General features: G+C 40.5%; 1 protein-coding gene across 1 annotated transcript in view; it reads left to right on the top strand.

The window, feature by feature from the left end:
- Positions 1–11,315, top strand: part of capn5b (calpain 5b) — a 35,240-nt gene extending 23,925 nt beyond the window's left edge. The window contains exons 5-13 of the mRNA XM_042499661.1: positions 804–997; positions 2,412–2,489; positions 4,191–4,386; positions 5,008–5,130; positions 5,231–5,427; positions 7,297–7,418; positions 7,513–7,563; positions 8,926–9,062; positions 11,017–11,315. Of these exons, the coding sequence (XP_042355595.1) occupies positions 804–997; positions 2,412–2,489; positions 4,191–4,386; positions 5,008–5,130; positions 5,231–5,427; positions 7,297–7,418; positions 7,513–7,563; positions 8,926–9,062; positions 11,017–11,199 (1,281 nt within the window). The 3' untranslated portion in view covers positions 11,200–11,315. The remainder of the gene's footprint in view (positions 1–803; positions 998–2,411; positions 2,490–4,190; positions 4,387–5,007; positions 5,131–5,230; positions 5,428–7,296; positions 7,419–7,512; positions 7,564–8,925; positions 9,063–11,016) is intronic.
- The last annotated feature ends 6,494 nt before the right edge of the window (positions 11,316–17,809 follow it).

Genomic DNA, 17,809 nt, shown 5'->3' with positions numbered 1-17,809 from the left:
AAAGGTCACTGCTAGTCAACTATGCAACTTTGCATGGAGTGAGTCATCCACAAACCAGAAGGTTGGTGGTTCAATCGCCGGTGTGAATGGGTGAATGTGTCTCATAGTGTGAAAGCTAATTAACTAAATTAGATATGAAAATATGTTGCCTCTCTAGGCTGTTTTTCCATGCTGCCTCTCTTTGCCTGCTGAGCAACGGCTCTCACTGGTTTTTGCTGGCAGACCATTAAGCAGAATAAAATGACAAAAATTGCCCCAAAAATGTGCGCAAAGAAAAACAACTAGAGATGTACTCAGTCAGTCACTGATAGTTGATATATTTGTTCAGTCACCTGGTCCCCCAGTTCTCAGCAATTACTTTAGTGAATACAATCTTCTAAACAGTAGTAATAATGGCTAAAACTACAAAAATAAGACCCATGTTGTAATATATATTTGTTGAAGTTTAGTGTAACAGCTGTGCAATATAAGCAATCAAGGTGCATTCCCATACTGCGAATGAACCACAGTGTCCCTCGGTCGAGTCCAGTGGACCTTTGTTGGATCTCTCTCTTTGGTTTCCTGTCATGTTCCTGCTGTTTGTAATAAAGGGAAAAAAAAATCTCTATTCTATGTTCCAGACGAACACAAAAGCAGAGCTTTTGTGCGTTTTTCACTGCAAATTGCAACAGTGTCTCTGTGTTCTTTTTACCAAACACCTACCTGTTTGTAAGTTCCCTGGGAACTGTGCCAGCCTCCCTCTTTTACACATTTCCACAGATCCACAAAAGCATCTGTTTCCAACCTGTTTTGCTGTTTTCCAGGCGACCACGGTAGAGGACATGGAGGCACGGCTGGACTGTGGCCTGGTCAAAGGCCATGCCTACGCCGTGACGGACGTACGGAAAGTGCGGCTAGGTCATGGACTGCTGGCCTTCTTCAAATCGGAGAAGCTGCACATGATCCGCATGAGGAACCCCTGGGGAGAGAAGGAGTGGAGCGGGCCCTGGAGCGACAGGTTGGTAAATTGCAACACTGCCACCTACAGGCAAGGATGAAAAACTGCACCTCATCAAATCTCAACCTTGTCTCATTGAGCCTCCCTCATCCATCTGTCCCAATTTGGCACAATCATCTAGGTGAGTCAGACATTTCCAAAACAACGCAAACGATGTCTTTGTCCTTTTCAAATGTCACCTTGTTGCGACCTGTACAAATTTAACCAATTTCACAAATTTGATTCTTAAAATGTCGAAGCACACTGGTCCCGTTTGTCTCCCAAAATTTGACACACTGGTCTCCAAGAGGTTGGATGTGATGAATGAGCAAACAATAAACGACTGACCAAAGACAAACAGCATATAAAATACCCACAACGTAGCCAAGAATCTTGCACAATAGGGAGAAAGTCGTGTAGACAATGAAAAATGGAGATGCAATCAAGCTAATGGGCCACAGAGCAAAGACGAATGACTGAATTTGACCCCGTTTGAGCGTTGCTTGTTTGCAGAGAACAATATGAAACCGTGCAGTGCAGCTCAGATATCATTTTTAAGGGACTCCCCCAAAACAGACATTGAGCTGACTAACCTTTCAATTCAAATCAAAATAACTGGTTCCCACAAGTGGCCATTCAGTCAAGTGGACAAAGCTTTTATTACTCCCTCGAAAAGAGTGTTTCCTTCCTCTTTTACTTTACTCCTTTACTTCTTAGGGGAATAGGTAATGCTGAGATAAAGTTGCTCCCTTGACATCTCTCCGTCTTTGAATTGTTGAGCTTACCAGACTCTGTGAAACAAACAGGGGAGGTGGTAAAGCCGGATCATAATGGAGCCTGAATTATTGATAAAGCCGAAAGAGAGAAAGCTGTTGTAAAGAGACATGAGTCATCTCTCCTCTTTCTCAATCACTCACTCGCTCTTTTCTGAATAATTTATTCATGGCTTGATTGAAAAAAAAATCTATTACTGTAAATGGAGTCTGACAGACTGTTGAGACGCGGACGCTTGTCAGTGAATCATAAACAGAGAGACATAAACACAGAGCTAATGCATCCTGTAAAAAGCCCGTGTTTCCCCTGAGCAGTGAATACAGAGTGGACCTTGATGTTTCCGTATGATTCACAGTAACAAATACACATATTCATCTGGCTCTCAAACATAATAGTGCCCATGAGGGGCAGCCACATATATCATTTATACATCTGAACTTGTTACAATTCCTGAGCATTTAAAATCACAATTATTATGATTATTAAAATATTTGCACTGAGGTATACCACTATTAATATATATGAATATTCTACTAATCATGAAAAGTGTTTTGAATAATTCATTCTTTACTTGTTTGTTGTCTTGTAGCTCATCAGATTGATTGCTGTTCTTCTGCTTCGTGTCTGTGTGTGTTTGCTCTCATGTCTTTGCTCGCCGCAGTTCGGAGGAGTGGAACAAAGTGAGCAAGAGCGAGAGAGAAAAGCTGGGTGTCACCGTGCAGGACGACGGCGAGTTCTGGTGAGAACCATAAAAGCACTCACAGTTTATTTTGGGGTTCCCTTATCATTACTGTTTATTAAGTTGGTGCTGGCATGGTAAAAAAAAGAATAATGACTTGTTCCTTTTGTCCTGGTTGTGTGTCGCATGTCTTGTGACTAGGACGTCTTGGGCTATTTGTGCTATGAAAGCTTTAAATAGTATAACATTTTGGGAATTATGCTTTTTTGCTGTCTTGCTGAGAGTTTGACAAGGAGAACAACATAACTCTGTCCATTACAGTACGTACAGTAGATGTGTGTTGGTATGCCCCCAGTTTGGGGAAGTAGCACGATACTGCCGCTGAAGCTAAGCAATGTACTATTGTTGACGGGGGAAGCAACACAACATATTTCAAAACATCAGTAACAGTTTACAGAGTTCGTGTGGTCATGAATAACCCAGAAAAGTCACTGAGTTTTGTTCCACGGATAACCTTCCACATAATGTAACAGCAAATTCATGTTCTGTAATTGCTGACAACTGAAAGTAGCTTTGATATGTGTCGATGTGCGCCAAGGTTTTGTTTTCCATCATGTAAGTTTGTTGCTCCTTTTCTGTACAATAGCTAGCTGAAATAATTTTTTAATAGAGTGTGAATCTAAAGTGTTTGAAAAATGCCAGGCAAGTGGGCCAAGAAAAAAAACTTTGAGTCTTTAAAAATTCATGGAAAAGTTTGGAAGTTTTGTCCATCATTTTCCAAAAGGGAACAGTTCTCCATCTTCTCTGTTGTCAAAGCCACCAGACTCCACTGACAGAAACAGTATTTTAACGTTGCTGAGCACAGGAGCTGCTGGGCTACAGCTGCCTCGATCAGCTAGTTTGTGTTGTTGTGTGAGTTTGGTAAATATGAACTAACCCTTTCAAACCCCAAAGTCACACCGTAACACAAACAAAGTACACAAATAAAGCAGCAATAGACCAGCAGCTCCAGTGTTACATAATGTTAATCTACTGTTTTTCTTAACGGAGTCTAGTTGGAAACAACTAGCCTTGATGAGTCAAAGGATGGCAAACTCTGCTTACCAGCACCTCTAAAGCTCTCTAACATTTATGTCCTGTTTGTTTAATCTGTTCAAAATCTAAAATGTAGAAGAATATATTTTGTAGTTTCATAGAGTAATGAACCTTGGCCATGCCATAATTAGAAATCTTTAGAGGCTAATTTTGATACCTCTGACAGAGCCACGTTAACTATTTTCCTCTGTTTCCAGTTTTTGTGCTAAGATAAGCTAAACTGCTGCAGCATCCTGTTTATCTTACAAACATGAGAGTGACATCAATTTTCTCATCTAACAGCAAGAAAGTAAATTAAGGTATTTCCCAAAATGTGAAACTATTCCTTCAAAGAGACTTTTCCCATGCTAACATAATACAAATCCTTGGGAAATCACTTTATTGTAGATTTTGGGGGGATTTTTTTTTAACAAAAAAAGACAAATCATGATATTTACAGGTATGTTTTTCAAATGTTCAAATTGATCAACATTTAATCTTATTCCATGTCAGCACCAGAAATCCCAACCTCCCTTTAACATGCAACCCTTTTCTTTGTTCCTAACTTCATTTCATTTCCTCTATTTTTGAACCTGTTAAAGGTCTTCTTCTTTCAAACTTCACCCTCTAGTTGGTATCCACTCTCTCCGGTCTCTTCTCTCCTTTCCTTTTCCTGCCCTCGTGCAGGATGACGTTCGACGACTTCTGCCAGTACTTCACTGACCTGATCCTGTGCCGCCTCATCAACACCTCCTACCTGAGCATCCACAAAACCTGGGAGGAGGAGGTGATGAGGGGCTCCTGGGTCCACCGCCAGGACCCGCTGCGAAACCGGTCCGGAGGCTGCATCAATCACAAGGCGACCTTCCTGCAGAACCCTCAGGTTTGTTAATGGAGGTAGTGTTTGTCTACATGTGCACAGTGGGGGAGGAAGTGTTAATGTCATTTACTTCAGCCACTGCATGTGTGTGTGTTAGAGAAATGTGTGAGCACTGTCTGAGTGTGATATGGCCCTCTCTTAAGAGTTTCCAGCAGCAGTTCCACCAGTTTTTAGCTGTGCATTTCGGTGGTCTGGTTTGACTTTTTCAACTATATTTTTTATTTTATTGGTTTTATGTCAGATGTGCCCTCTTTTTCCTCAAGTGTTATCTTTCATTGGTCTATTTATCTTATTTTATTCCTTCCTTTATTTATTTTGATTCATGTATCATGCTCTTTTAATGGTCTGCTTGTTTTATTATTTTATTTAATTTTAACATTTCTCTATCAGTTCTGACTCACATATCTTTGTATTTTTTATAGGTTTTATTTCTCATTTTATGAGATTATTATTTTATGAGATTTTATTCTTAGTATTAATGGACTTGATTCACTTTTATGGTCAGTTGCTGGCTTTGTTTTGTGCCTGCAACTTGTACCTCACACTATGTTTAGCACATTACGCTTCCACCTGGAATGAAATTTGCTATATAAATAAAGTTTGGCTTGCTTCCTCTCTTCCCAGTACGTGTTTGATGTGAAGAAGGTGGAGGACGAGGTGCTGATCTGCTTACAGCAGAAAGAAAAGAGAGCCACGCCCAAAGAAGGCAAAGGGGAAAACCTCGCCATCGGCTTTGATATCCACCGGGTAGAAACACTCAACAAGCCCCCGCCAAACCTGAACAGTTAATAGATAAATAATACCTCAGGTGTACAAATTTCTGCTGTAACGTCTTCTCATCCTGCAGGTGGAGCTAAATCGTAAGTACCGTATGCACTCAGCCCAGCAGAAAGTAGCGGGCTCCATCTACATCAACTCGCGCTGCGTCTTCCTCAGGAAGGAGCTGAAGGAGGGCCGTTATGTCATCATTCCCACCACCTTTGACCCTGGGCAGCAGGGCGACTTCCTGCTCCGTGTCTTCACTGATGTGCCTTCAGACTGCAAGTAAATCTGAAATCTTACCCCTGAACACATTTTGAATTTTGTGAATCTACACATAGAGACTGTGATGAGAGACTGAGTTATTTAGCTCTGTAACTTTTAACCCTCGAGTCATAATTAAGTCACATACTGTAGGTCTGTCTGTAATGTGCAACCCCTCCTTAACTCAGTGTTACATTGAGTGCTGTGAAGAAAAGATGTACTGGTGGATTTCTTTTATTCCCATATTGATTTGTCTGGATAGGAACAGAATGCAATGTATGTATGTGATGGTCAGTCATAAAAGCTCCACAGTCCACTCAAGTGTTATTCTGGCAGACGTGGTAGCTAGCTAGCCTGCAGAGTGTACTATTAAATGTTTAACAACTGATTTAGCACTATAAAATGCATTAAGTTCAATAAAAAGACTTGTAGGCTGCATTTCAAGTCAAATGTTCATGGAAAGTTTTAGGTCAATAATGAATATATTTGTGCTGAGAGCTTTTTATGAAATTACAAATTTTGCAAAAACATTACAGTAAGAAAGCTTTGGAACATGTTTTCGCTAAATATAGGACATAGTGACGTCTATAGTTCCTTTGCAAACAATCTTAAAACTTGGCTAAAAAGCACCCAGACCAGCCATCATAGCTAATTACTGCCCTGTCTGCTCTCATTTGCTTGGCTTTTTGTCAGATTGCATCCACCCTGGTTTTACCTCTGTTCTCTTTATTGTAATATCAGTGTTAATTTCAGTAACGAACTGTGACTAAACAACAAGACACTGATGAGACAGCAGTGACGTCAGTGAGCACTAACTGTGACTATGTCAACATGAGGTGGCACTGATGAAAAAAGACAAGGCTAAAATGTAGTTTAAAAAACACTAAAATCTCTTATTGTTGTTAACAAACGAGGAAACTTAATATTATAGACACAGTCAAAGAGGACTCGGAGTGACTGATGAGTAAAATGTCAACAGTTTTTTTTGACTAAAACTATATAAAAACATTTACTGTTTTCTTGATTGTGATAAGAATAGACTGCCCAGTCTTTTAGTCAAGTAAAACTTGACAAAAAAAACCAAAACATGGAATAAATGTGCTCAAAACTAACAAGGACATTTTACACAGGACTAAGACTAAATAAAAATTTTGTTGACTATATGAACACCAAGTGCAATGCAATGTAATTTTATGTTGTCATGTTTGCATTGCTTGTGCTCCTTTACATGTTGCAGTCTTACTTCTCTAAGCTGTTTATCCTTTTCAGATATTTGTCTTTTAATTTCTCCCGTTCTAAATTTACATCTTTTGTGTTTTCTTGTTGTTTTGATGCCTTATTTAACATCTGGCCCAGGGACAAAAGGTTTAGAATTAGTGTTTTGTCAAAAACTGGCACATTTACAGGGATGGTGATCAATATGTGTTTAACAGCAGAACAGGGACTGTGGATTTCTTCCTCCATGACATTCGAAAATGATCTTTTATTATCCAGTATGAACAGGAGGAATAATTACAACTAGCTAAAACTGTTTCATTGATGGGATTTTACTTTTAAGATTGATTTGAAAAGTTGTAAACCAGTCCTTTAAATATGTAGCCATTGTAGAACTCCTACTTTTCGCTAGCTGCACACACAGTTGTTACTGCTGCGGCTCTTTGACTTCATTTCTTAGGAGTTTTTCACAAAGTTTTGCTATAATTTCAGCTCTCTGAACAAAAAATTATGTTGTGAAGTTTGCCTTTCAGCATCTGACTTTGGTACTCTTGTTCAAGAAAGAGAAAGTTTGAGGTGATAATGTGAAACAGATGCCTGGAAAAAAAAGTAATATCTTAATTTTAAGTCCAGCTGGCTTTAACAGCTTTACAACTGTCACTGTTTCTTTTCCAGAGAGCTGACTCTGGACGACCCCCCTCAGACATGTTGGACGGGGATGTGTGGCTACCCTCAGCTGGTCACTCAGGTCCATGTACTGAACGCTGAGGGTCTGCAGGGACAGGACTCCAACGGAGGTAGGACCAATGCGCCCTCATGTCATTGAATTTGCAATGTGATGGTTATGTTCCTATATTGTAAAGCGCTGTAAACTCCTGTGAACACCCACAGAGCTTCACTGCCTCAATCCCAATAAGGAAAGACTTCTGAGCAAAACACGAGGTACCACAGCACCATCTGCTGAAACTGTAGTTAGTTAGTTAGTGTTAGCCTGCAGTGTACAGTCCTTACCCCCTGGAAGCTCTTACACTGTGTGCACAAACCTGTAACTTCTGCAGCTCACTCACCTCTAAAGCCACTATGTGGAGTTTTTTTTAATGTTGTTTTAGTTCCAACCTATTCTGTCAAATCTTAAAAATGAGACATTCCCGGTGAAAATTGGTGCAGCGCTGTCAGCCTTTTCACTCTGTATCTGCTGATCAGAACCTCATCGTGACTGTCACTGTGTCCACCAGAGGGCGCCACAGTCAGAAAATCTCACACATACACATAGTGGCTTTAATATGTAGATTCCTTTGCTGAGAGAGTAACAGTGGTGGAAGAAGTACACTAATCTTTTACTTACCAAAAAGTAAGTAAAGGTACTAATAAAATAATGAAAAGATACTCTACAGCAAGTAAAAGTCCTGCGTTCAAAATCCTACGTAGTGAAAGCAAAGAAGTAACAGCAACTAAATGCATGATCTGCACCTAGGCTTGGCGGTATCTATTTTTTCATACCTTTATACGTTTCTGGATTTTCACTGGGGTGTACGGTATATGACAGTATCAGTGTGCGCCCCCCACTGCCGACTGGCAAGTTCGCTACGAGATGTCAACAAAAGGTAATATCCTTTCACTCGTTCCCTCATTCAACAGAGAAAGACAACCATACACCTTCTGAATAAATGTTTCTCTCTTCTGCCTACAGAATTTCTTCAGTTGTTGACACAAGGCATTTTACTATAAAACATTTGCAGGATCGTGTTGTTGACAATGCAGTAGCTTGCATGGCTTCAAAAATGAGCGGAATATGTGCTGCTGATGGAAATACAGTATTTATAACAGAGGGCAGCTCTGCAGCAGCACCACAACAACAAATGCTGCCATTGTGAACACACACTGCTTATGCATGCAGTGTGGTCTGGGCGTAACCTCCAGGGCACGTAATACAAAACATCCTTAATACAACCTCTTTAGTATGAAGTTAATAGAAAGATGAGGGTCTGTATTTTTGACAGTATGTAAAATCACACCATCGGGATTTCTAAATACCCTAGTAAACCATATTACCATGATACCGCCCACGCCTATTTGCACCTGTCTCTATGACTTGATGGTGTGCAAGAACTTTTTTGATATCACGACCTAGAGATGATGACCTGAATGATAATGAAAATAATCACACAGTGCAGTGTTTTGGAAATAAATTCTTCCCCCAATCAGTGCATATAATCTAATGTAGACGTGTGTAAACAAACCAGAGTAATCACACTGTCTGTTATCAGCACAATGTACTGATATAAAGACTTTTTCTCCCCTCAGCTGTAGATCCGTACGTGATCATCACCTGTGAAGGAGAGAGGGTTCGTTCACCAGTTCACAAGGACACACGCTGCCCAAACTTTGACATCAAAGGCCTGTTCTACCGCAAGAAACCCAAGGAGGGCATCCACGTCGAGGTGAGCTGTCGCTCTCTGCAGCCATCCAACTGACGCACTACACGCTGAACCACACATTAATGAGGGCTACAGCCAAAATGCAGCAGCTCGGCGCCTGCTGTGCTGCTGTTGTCAAAACCCACAGGTGTTGCAAGAGGTTAAAGTACTGGAAGTAAAATGAACTGTAAAAGATTTTGGCCATGAAGTATCAAACTTCACAACTTTATTTGAGACGGGTGACTTTCTGCTTTAAACTCATTAATCTTGCTGACATTTGGTTGAAGAAAATGATCTGCTCTTGACTAAAGACACCTCTCAACCAGGGTTACCCAAATTTAAAATAAATAAATCATCCCTTAGTTCCTTCTAGTGGTGTCTGGCCATGTAGATACTTTAAGTTTTGTCTGTCTTTGTTTTAAGAAACCTGCCTTTTATCCTGCTACTCCTGAAGAGCTTCAATTGATGACCAGACTTTGGCGTTTGTTTGACAGTAACAGTCAAAAGGAAAGAGAACAAGTCATTTATGCAACTTATGAGAGTTTTTTAGCAACACTTTGTGGCCATCTCTGTGGTGTTTTTAGCTGAATTTGGGTGTGTTTTAGTGAGACATTGCAACATTTCTAGCACTGTTTTTGCACTAAACATAGGTGTTTTCCAGTGACACATTGCGGTGTCTCAAGTGTGTGCTTTCAGCTGTGCACTTTTTATTTTTATTTTTCTCAGCCCCTGTATCCTTTGACCATATTTCTCACCTGCCGTCATCATCCGCGTGTGTGACAATTTCAAATGAGAGTGCAGCTGCCAAGGAAATTTGCTGAACATCCATTACCAATCAATTACAGGCCAAATATCAGGCGTTGTTCGTAAACCGTGCAAGTGCACTTGTTAGGAAATTATTTACTTGTTATGGCAATATCAAGTTGCATTTAGTCAATCAGAGCTGGAAAATTGCAATTCTCGTATCCCGGTGAGGCATAAGTGTTTATCTGCTGCTCTGTCTGTGGAAGAGCTGGGCTTGTAACAATCTCCAAAATGAAAAACATGATATCCTCTCTGTGTCAACCTTGTAAAAATGTGTGTAAGCCATTGTAAGGCTATAACTGTGGACTTTCCTTAGTCCCTGCCCATAGCACAGGAGTACTCAACTTGCTTTGCTTGAGGGCCACTTTTGCAATATAAGCGATGGCCAGGGGCCAGCTGTAGCAGCCCCGTGCGTGTTTCTGGGATTTTATGACATTTCCAGGAAATTTCTAGGAATTTTGGAGATTTCTTGGATTTTCTGATGTGTGTAGAGTTACAGGACATTTCTAAGATTTAGGGACGTTTCTAGGATTTTAGGATGTTTCTCAGATTTCTAGAATTATGGGACATTTCTAGGGTTTTAAGACATTTTGGGGATTTTCAAACATTTCTAGGACTCTAGGACATAGCTCTGATTTTAGGACATTTGTAGGATTTTAGGACATTTCTCTGATATGAGGACATTTCTAATACCTTTGGACATTTCGGGGATTTTAAGATGTTTTTAGGATTGTAGGACATTAGGGCTTAGCTAGGATCTCTGTCAGGGGATGAGGGGGGTACCTTCACTGGCATTTTTTTGATAAGGAGCCCTATTTTGATGCTGTTTTATGCACTTTGAACCTTGTGTTTACTTAAAGTACAATAACAGTTCCCAGTGTTTATCATTTTATTTCTGTTGTGAATTAGAAAATGGGTGGGGGGCCACCCAGCACCCTATCGGGGGGCATATTTGGCCCATGGGCTATAATATGAGTATCACCTTAGCACTTCTTATTCCTCTCTGTGCTTCTTTTACGTCCTTTCATCTCTTCATTTCTGTCCATGTGTATTTTCTCCTGTGCTTTTCTCTTTTATGACTGCTTATTGCCTTTTGTCTTTTCTTTCCTCTCTTTTACTGCTTTCCCACCTTACGCTTTTGGATCTGTGCCTTCATCCAACGAGCGGCCAATAGATCTACAACAAGAACATGATCGTGGACACCTTCCTGGGTCAGGTGATCATGTTCAGCGACCCCAACGAGCGGCAGGAGCAGCACACTCTTCACCTCCGCGACAAGGGCAGCCGTCAGGACAACGACCTCCCGGGGACGCTCACTGTGCGCCTCATCACCTCGACCACGCTCACCAACATCTGATGCAATCAATTGTGTGATTATGATGATCAACACTCAAGGTGGCGTTCAATCGTACCCGCCTGTCATGTCCGCCGTTGATCCTCCAACCATGGCGGGAGCTCACTGTGTCTTTTTTTCTGCCGCTTGCGCTTTTCTCTTTGTGTCTCCTCTTGTTTCCCCTTTTTCTTTTGCGTCACTGTTTCAATTCTTAAAAGGTTTTTGACGACCTTTACCTATATTTATGGGTGGTAATTGTCTACAAACAGTATTTGGGGTTTTGATAATATTGCTGAACACATTTTTGCCAAAATTATCCTTTATTTAGTGTTTGCTTCAGATGTGTGTTCTCACAGCAGGTTTCATTGCAGCTCTTGTAGCCAGAATCTCCAACAACATCTGAGCTACATTTTAACTGATTTTTAAAAATATTAGCCGAAATCAGTTCATTGGTGTGACCCGAAATCCACAAACTTCTTATTTTTCTTCTGCATATTGTTGTAATCAAATACACACACTCATCCATGCACACACAACACATATACAGACATTTCTGCACTCTCCATGCATGTGCCAATGTTTCCAAGGGCTATGCATTGCCTTAAGGTTGAGTCTGTCTCTCCACCTTGAGGAGGCGGGGGGATTAAGTTAAATATGTTCTTCATCAGCTGTCTGCAGTGTTAGCACAGCCTCCATTTCCGCTTTTTTCCCTCACAGTTTTAGTTTCTGTCTCCTATATATCAACATAACGTATACTCTTTAAATCTGTGGATAATTATCCCACGCCGTCGGCTCACCCAGACACCTCAAGTCTTCACCAGTTTGCCGGTGCTTTGGAGAGCATGCAGCACTGTCTGTCACTTTTTATCGTGGACTTTACAAAAGGAAAGCCAACAGCAGCTATTCTCTCCCTCTTTACTGAGAGCTTTTCTGTGTTGTTCTGTGAGCGCGCTCATGTGTGAAATCTTGCCTCCCGTCTTCCATCACTAGAACCACTTCAAACTCCCCGAGACGCTTTTCTGCCGGTTGCTATGGACGATCTCCAAAAACTGCATGGCTTAAAAAACTGAACTCTTTGCCTGTGATGCACATCTCTCCAGTCGTAGCTTAGCAGCCGGTGCTTTTGATAGTGCTACTCTTGTTCTTTGATCCCGCCCCCCACCCATGTGTACACCTTCCCAGTCCAGCGGAGTGCAAAGATTCACCCTGACATAATCAAGTGCTTTATGGGACCAAAGATGAGCCTCCGCTCTCTTAGTCCCTTTCGGACCGCCCTGGTCTGGCCCAGCTCGGCCTGGCCCAGCTCGGCCTGGCCCAAGCCTAGCTACAAACCACCACCCCCTGTGCCACATCATCTCTTAATGGCAACACCACTGCCTGACGCTTCCTCTGACTTGAGTCTTTTGGCCCAGGCCAGGGACTCATGCCACGTGACCCTGAGAGAAACAGCAGCTATGCGTCTGCTGTTGGCACAGAACAGGCGAGAGTGTGAGTACGGGTGTGGGAGTGTGTGGGAGTGTGTGTGTGTGTGTGTGTGTGTGTGTGTGTGTGTGTGTGTGTGTGTGTGTCCTGCTAGTTCTAGCGTTGCTCCGTGTGCAAGTATCTGGGAGTGTTTGAGAGTGAATGAATGTATATCTGTTAATCCACCTAGAAAAGAATTTTTGAGGAGAGGTGTGAACCGAAAGGAGAAGAGCCCTTTAGCGGAACACACACCTTGCACTTTATTTCATTATTAAAAGGGAAAAGAGACCCTTACGGATGAAAGAAAGAGGAGGGCGAGCAGAGAAGGCGTCCTGCCAAACAACCTGTGCCATCGCCTTGGTCCTGAATTTGCCTCCACGGCAGGAAAACAACATGGGACAAACTGTTGAGTGATTTCAGAAAGATTTCAGATGGCTTTTGCATATTGAACCAACACTGGTACAATGTAATCTATCTCTAACGAACTACGGCATTTCTCGATCATGTGGCCATCCGATTTGACCTTTTAGCACCTGAGCTTCTCGTGACGGAAGCCCAGACAGAAAATCACAACTTGTGTTTTGTTTTTTTAAAAGTGCAATATCATTGCAAAGACTTTTCATTCCAAATTTTATTGAGTTTGTGTCTTTGTCTTTTTCTTTCATGATAAGAATTTAAAATGTAAGTCATTATCGAGACATTTCCTTTGAATGTAAGACAAACAGTTAGTGGACTAATCTCTCAGTTAAACTATCAAGTCCGTTTTCCGTTTTCAGCGCCTTTTTCCATTACTTGAACTGTCACACATGGCATTTAATTGATCACACACACCTTTGTGTACAGCATCTTTATAAATGTGTCTTGCATGGGTTATTTTCCAATATGTTCATGGCCTTGTATTGTACTGTTCAATTGTTACTAATATATATATTTATTCTTTCTATCTCAAAAGAATCGGAAATGCTAGTTTGGAGCAGTCAGCATGTCTACACTAATGCATCTCATGTCAGTCTGATCATATCGACAGGTTTGAAACAGTTATGTCTTGTAATACAGTGATGCATTCATAATGCCTCTAGCATCGTGAACATTAGCAGCAGTTGTCGACTTCTATTTAGGTGCTATTTATCTTCTCTGCGCTATTTAGTATATTGTTTGGGACAGAAAATGAGTGCTGGGTAAAAAGACTGAATTTGGAAAATGTCATGTTAGCTTGCAGACAGACAGTGTTAAAAACTGTAGTGCCAAGCAGTGTTAGGTTAGACATGTTGAGCCTGTGCCTGGATAGCTGCTGTTTTTTATTTGCAGACCAGGTGGGCAAAGAAAGAAGCCCTTCTCCCATCATCACTGGGTACCGTCAAAGTGTCCTTGTGCAAGGCACTGAACTCCTAACTGCACCAGTGGAGCCTCGTTATGGCCAGTTATTGTACAGCCTCCCTGTGTGACTGACTGTACATATTTGTGTGAGTCTAATCCCCCCCCAAGGTCAATACTGTGAATATGTTCAAATTCAGCTTGAAACGAGGGTGGAATGAAGGGTTGATTTGAAAGATTATTGGTGCCAAAAGAGTATTTTGTAGCTAAAATTTGGTGAAACTGACAAACCAGGGGGTGACACTTGCACCAGTTTGTTCTCCTCATGTTTACTGTTACAGTAGAGTCCCAGGAATAAATAACCAGCAATCTTTGAAAATGCAGAGGGTTGTCTGTGAACCCCAGATCGCCTCTAACCATCTGGATGAAACAAAATATTTTCTTGCTGCAAGACGAGCAGGCACCCGTCACGTTGCCTTATACACCACCTCTTGTAAAAACATTTTTACCGTTACTGTTAGCAGCACGGTTTTGTTTTGACAGTTGAAAGTTTAGTTATAGGCAGCAACTCTGTGAGAAACCCTGAGTTTATTCCTCCAGACGAACATGTTGCAGATTTAGAAAGAATTTAGGGTGAATTAAAGTTATTTTTCTGCTTCTTCAAAATGGATTTATTTTTTGAGTTAAAAAAAAGAAAGTCTAAATTAATTTTTTATGCAACCTGTCACCTTGATTCTAATTTCTGGGGGCCTATTAGCCTAATTGGATTAGTTTAAATATATAAAAACATCTTGAGTAAAAAATGACTAAAATGACATGAATTTTTGTTGACTAAAACAAGACTAAAACTGTTAAGGAAAACAATGACTAAGATGCGACTTAATCTAATAAGCATTTCTGTCTCGGGACAAAGACTTAATCTATAATCGCTGCCAAAATTAACACTGTTAGGAGGTAAGAGGGATACAGCTAATTTAAAAGATCAATAACACACAATTCACATGCTTTCTACATTTGTATAATTTGACCCAAACTCAGATAATCACTTATATCTTGTGTACAAAATAAAACAGGTTAAACATTTTCTCATCCAAATGGTAAGAAGAGTCTTGGAAGATTATAGAAATCCCTTCTAAACAGTATTCATATTAGTAAGTAGCTGTCTTGAATTATTTTTTTCAGAAAAATTGTCTCCTGGCTCTGATTTAAATGATAAAAGTAGTACAATAGAGGAACAAACTGGGTCAAGGTGACATTGGCATCAACTTTAGACTAACAGACACACATTTGAACCCTGATGTGGCTCGCTAAAATCACACACAATCTTCACCAAACCAAATTAACATGGACATTTTACATCACAATCAATTTTTGCTGATTGGACTGTCGCGAATTTTATAATCCTGAATTTGTCTTTTGCTGCCAGTACAATATTTACATTGAGGTTTCACATCAGGTGTTTCAGCTGCAACCAGTTGTGTTATTTCCTCCCTGTTTTTTTTTTTGTTTTGTGTTTTTTGTTGTTTTTTTCATCAGTATGGATGTGGCACAGAAATATATCAGCTAACACACAACCTGACAGCTTTGATATATGGGAGTATTTGGGGCTTCAGAGTCGCTGTGTCGCACACAATCCTACAGTAATAGTGAGAGTAAGGAGCCGAAATAACAGTGTGTCAAGCTCAATGTGAAATCTTATCAAACTTATGTGCCACAGCAGTGCCAAAAAGACAAACAGCCTATTGAAAAGGGATGCTTTTGTAAAGACGTGACTGTTGGATAAATGTAAGACAGGTTCCTTTTGTACCTTTTTTTTTTTTTGTTGTTCTAAACTTCATGTCCTCTTTTGTTTTCGGAGTGATTCCCATTGCATCGCTATGGTTACTCATTTGTAATTGTTGCACATTATGATTCTCTGCCAAAAGTGTTACGGCTTTCACTGTTAACCACTACACACACACACACACACACACACACACACACACACACACACACACACACACACAGTATACTCAAAACACTCCAGCTACTAGACTAACCAGGCTTGGTTGGAGTGTGCGGACCTTGACTGGTTTTTTGACAGTTGCTATGAAGCTTGTCGGTTTTCTGTACATATTTTTCGCACGGCCATGCCAAAGCAGGTGTAGAGAACACGAAACCCTTCGAATTAACTGCTTACAACGGTGGTGACTTTTGTATGAATAAAAAAAAAAAAACAACCAATGCCAGTGCATGTAGCAAAACCGCTTCAAATCTGCTCGCTCCATTACAAATCACAGAATATATATTTTTGTTTTACTCAGAGCGTTGTTAAACATAATATCCGCTGTTGCTACTTTGATAAACATACTGTGTGAAGTAGAAGGCTTCTGTTGCACACTTGCATGCATTAAACAGTATCCAGTTTTCTAATATTTTGTATTCAGTAACCTGCAGTATACAGTATGTATATAAAAGTAGCAGCAACTTATGAGTTATTATTGAGATCCATGTTTTGATGGATGTTAAACAGTATATTCTAGACATTTAATTACAGAGGAAGATGCTCTTGTTCACTTCTTCTTGTGATCAGCAAGAATACTTTGAGGAATCAAGTAAATTATTCACCTTATTCTGAGCCCAATGATACCTTGCACGACTTCATTCACTGCACCGGCGTCTGTGAGAGTCAGTGGTATGCTACAGATGTCTTCACTTTCCTTGGAGGTTTGTGGAAAATATGTGATAAATTTGCCAATTAGCGTTATTGCAGAAAACTAGGTGAGAAGATCGATCTCACTCTCGTGTCAGTACAGCAATGTAAAGCCACCACCAGCAGAATCTTAGCTTAGCTTTGCTTAGCATGACATGGTTTCCCACACACTCACTCATTTGTGGCGGCCCATCACGTATTGATTTTGTATATTTATAGCTGGGTCATTCATTAGGAGCACAGTTGTGCCAGGAGCAGTGAAAATAAAACTTAACCAATAAAGCTTGCTTTCACTCACCTCTGCAGCAGCTGCTCCTCTGGTCCATATAATCTGATCCGTTCTGATCTGATCAGCAGATCAATTATCCACCCTGTGAGTAAAACTCCGTAAACTTTTCTCTGTAACTATCCAACAAGAGGGCAAACAAGCCTATTTCCCAAACAGTCAAACTATGAACATATCTTTAAACTATCGATGGATGGGAGACGACCTGAAGACGAGGCCTTGGATAGTGTTAACAGATTAAGTTAGTTTAGCTTTATCTAAAGCTTTAGACAAACATGAAGACATAAAGATTCATTTGACATTCTTATCTTGCTGATCACTGCGTACAAATGACTAGCTGTTGATAAATGTGGCCGCTTAAAACAAGCGTCATTTACATATCCCGCCCCAATATGTTCTGGGTTTAGAGACCTCGCCCAGGGAGTTTATGGCATGAAGAGGCGTAATATGGCCAAGAGGAGAAAACATGTCTGAGCTAGAAATGGAAACACTGATGTCCCATGTCCAGTTTAACCATCTGGTTCTGTTTAGTTGCATTAAAGGGACTTGAAAAAAAAACGCTGCCTGGAAATAAATCACTGATGCAGTCAAAAGTGTTATGGAAGACAATCCAACTCCAGCTGAGGTTGACGTATTTAATTTATACATCCATATATACACACATATAGCCGACATGTATTAATAACATGACCCTACATATTACATAATGTTGATATTTTTATAATATTCATATAAAAGCTTATAATTGACCCAGAACATGGAGTGTGTGGCTAGACATGGAGAAAATGTAATTGCCTAGGCGGTTAGTATTTAGATACCTACAATGTTGCAGAGTTAATTTTAATGATAAATTATGTAAATATTTTTTGGCTTGTCAGTGT

The sequence above is a fragment of the Plectropomus leopardus genome, chromosome 13 (assembly GCF_008729295.1).
Source record: "Plectropomus leopardus isolate mb chromosome 13, YSFRI_Pleo_2.0, whole genome shotgun sequence".
Lineage (NCBI taxonomy): Eukaryota > Metazoa > Chordata > Actinopteri > Perciformes > Serranidae > Plectropomus > Plectropomus leopardus.
This window is presented reverse-complemented; position numbering and strand designations above follow the sequence as displayed.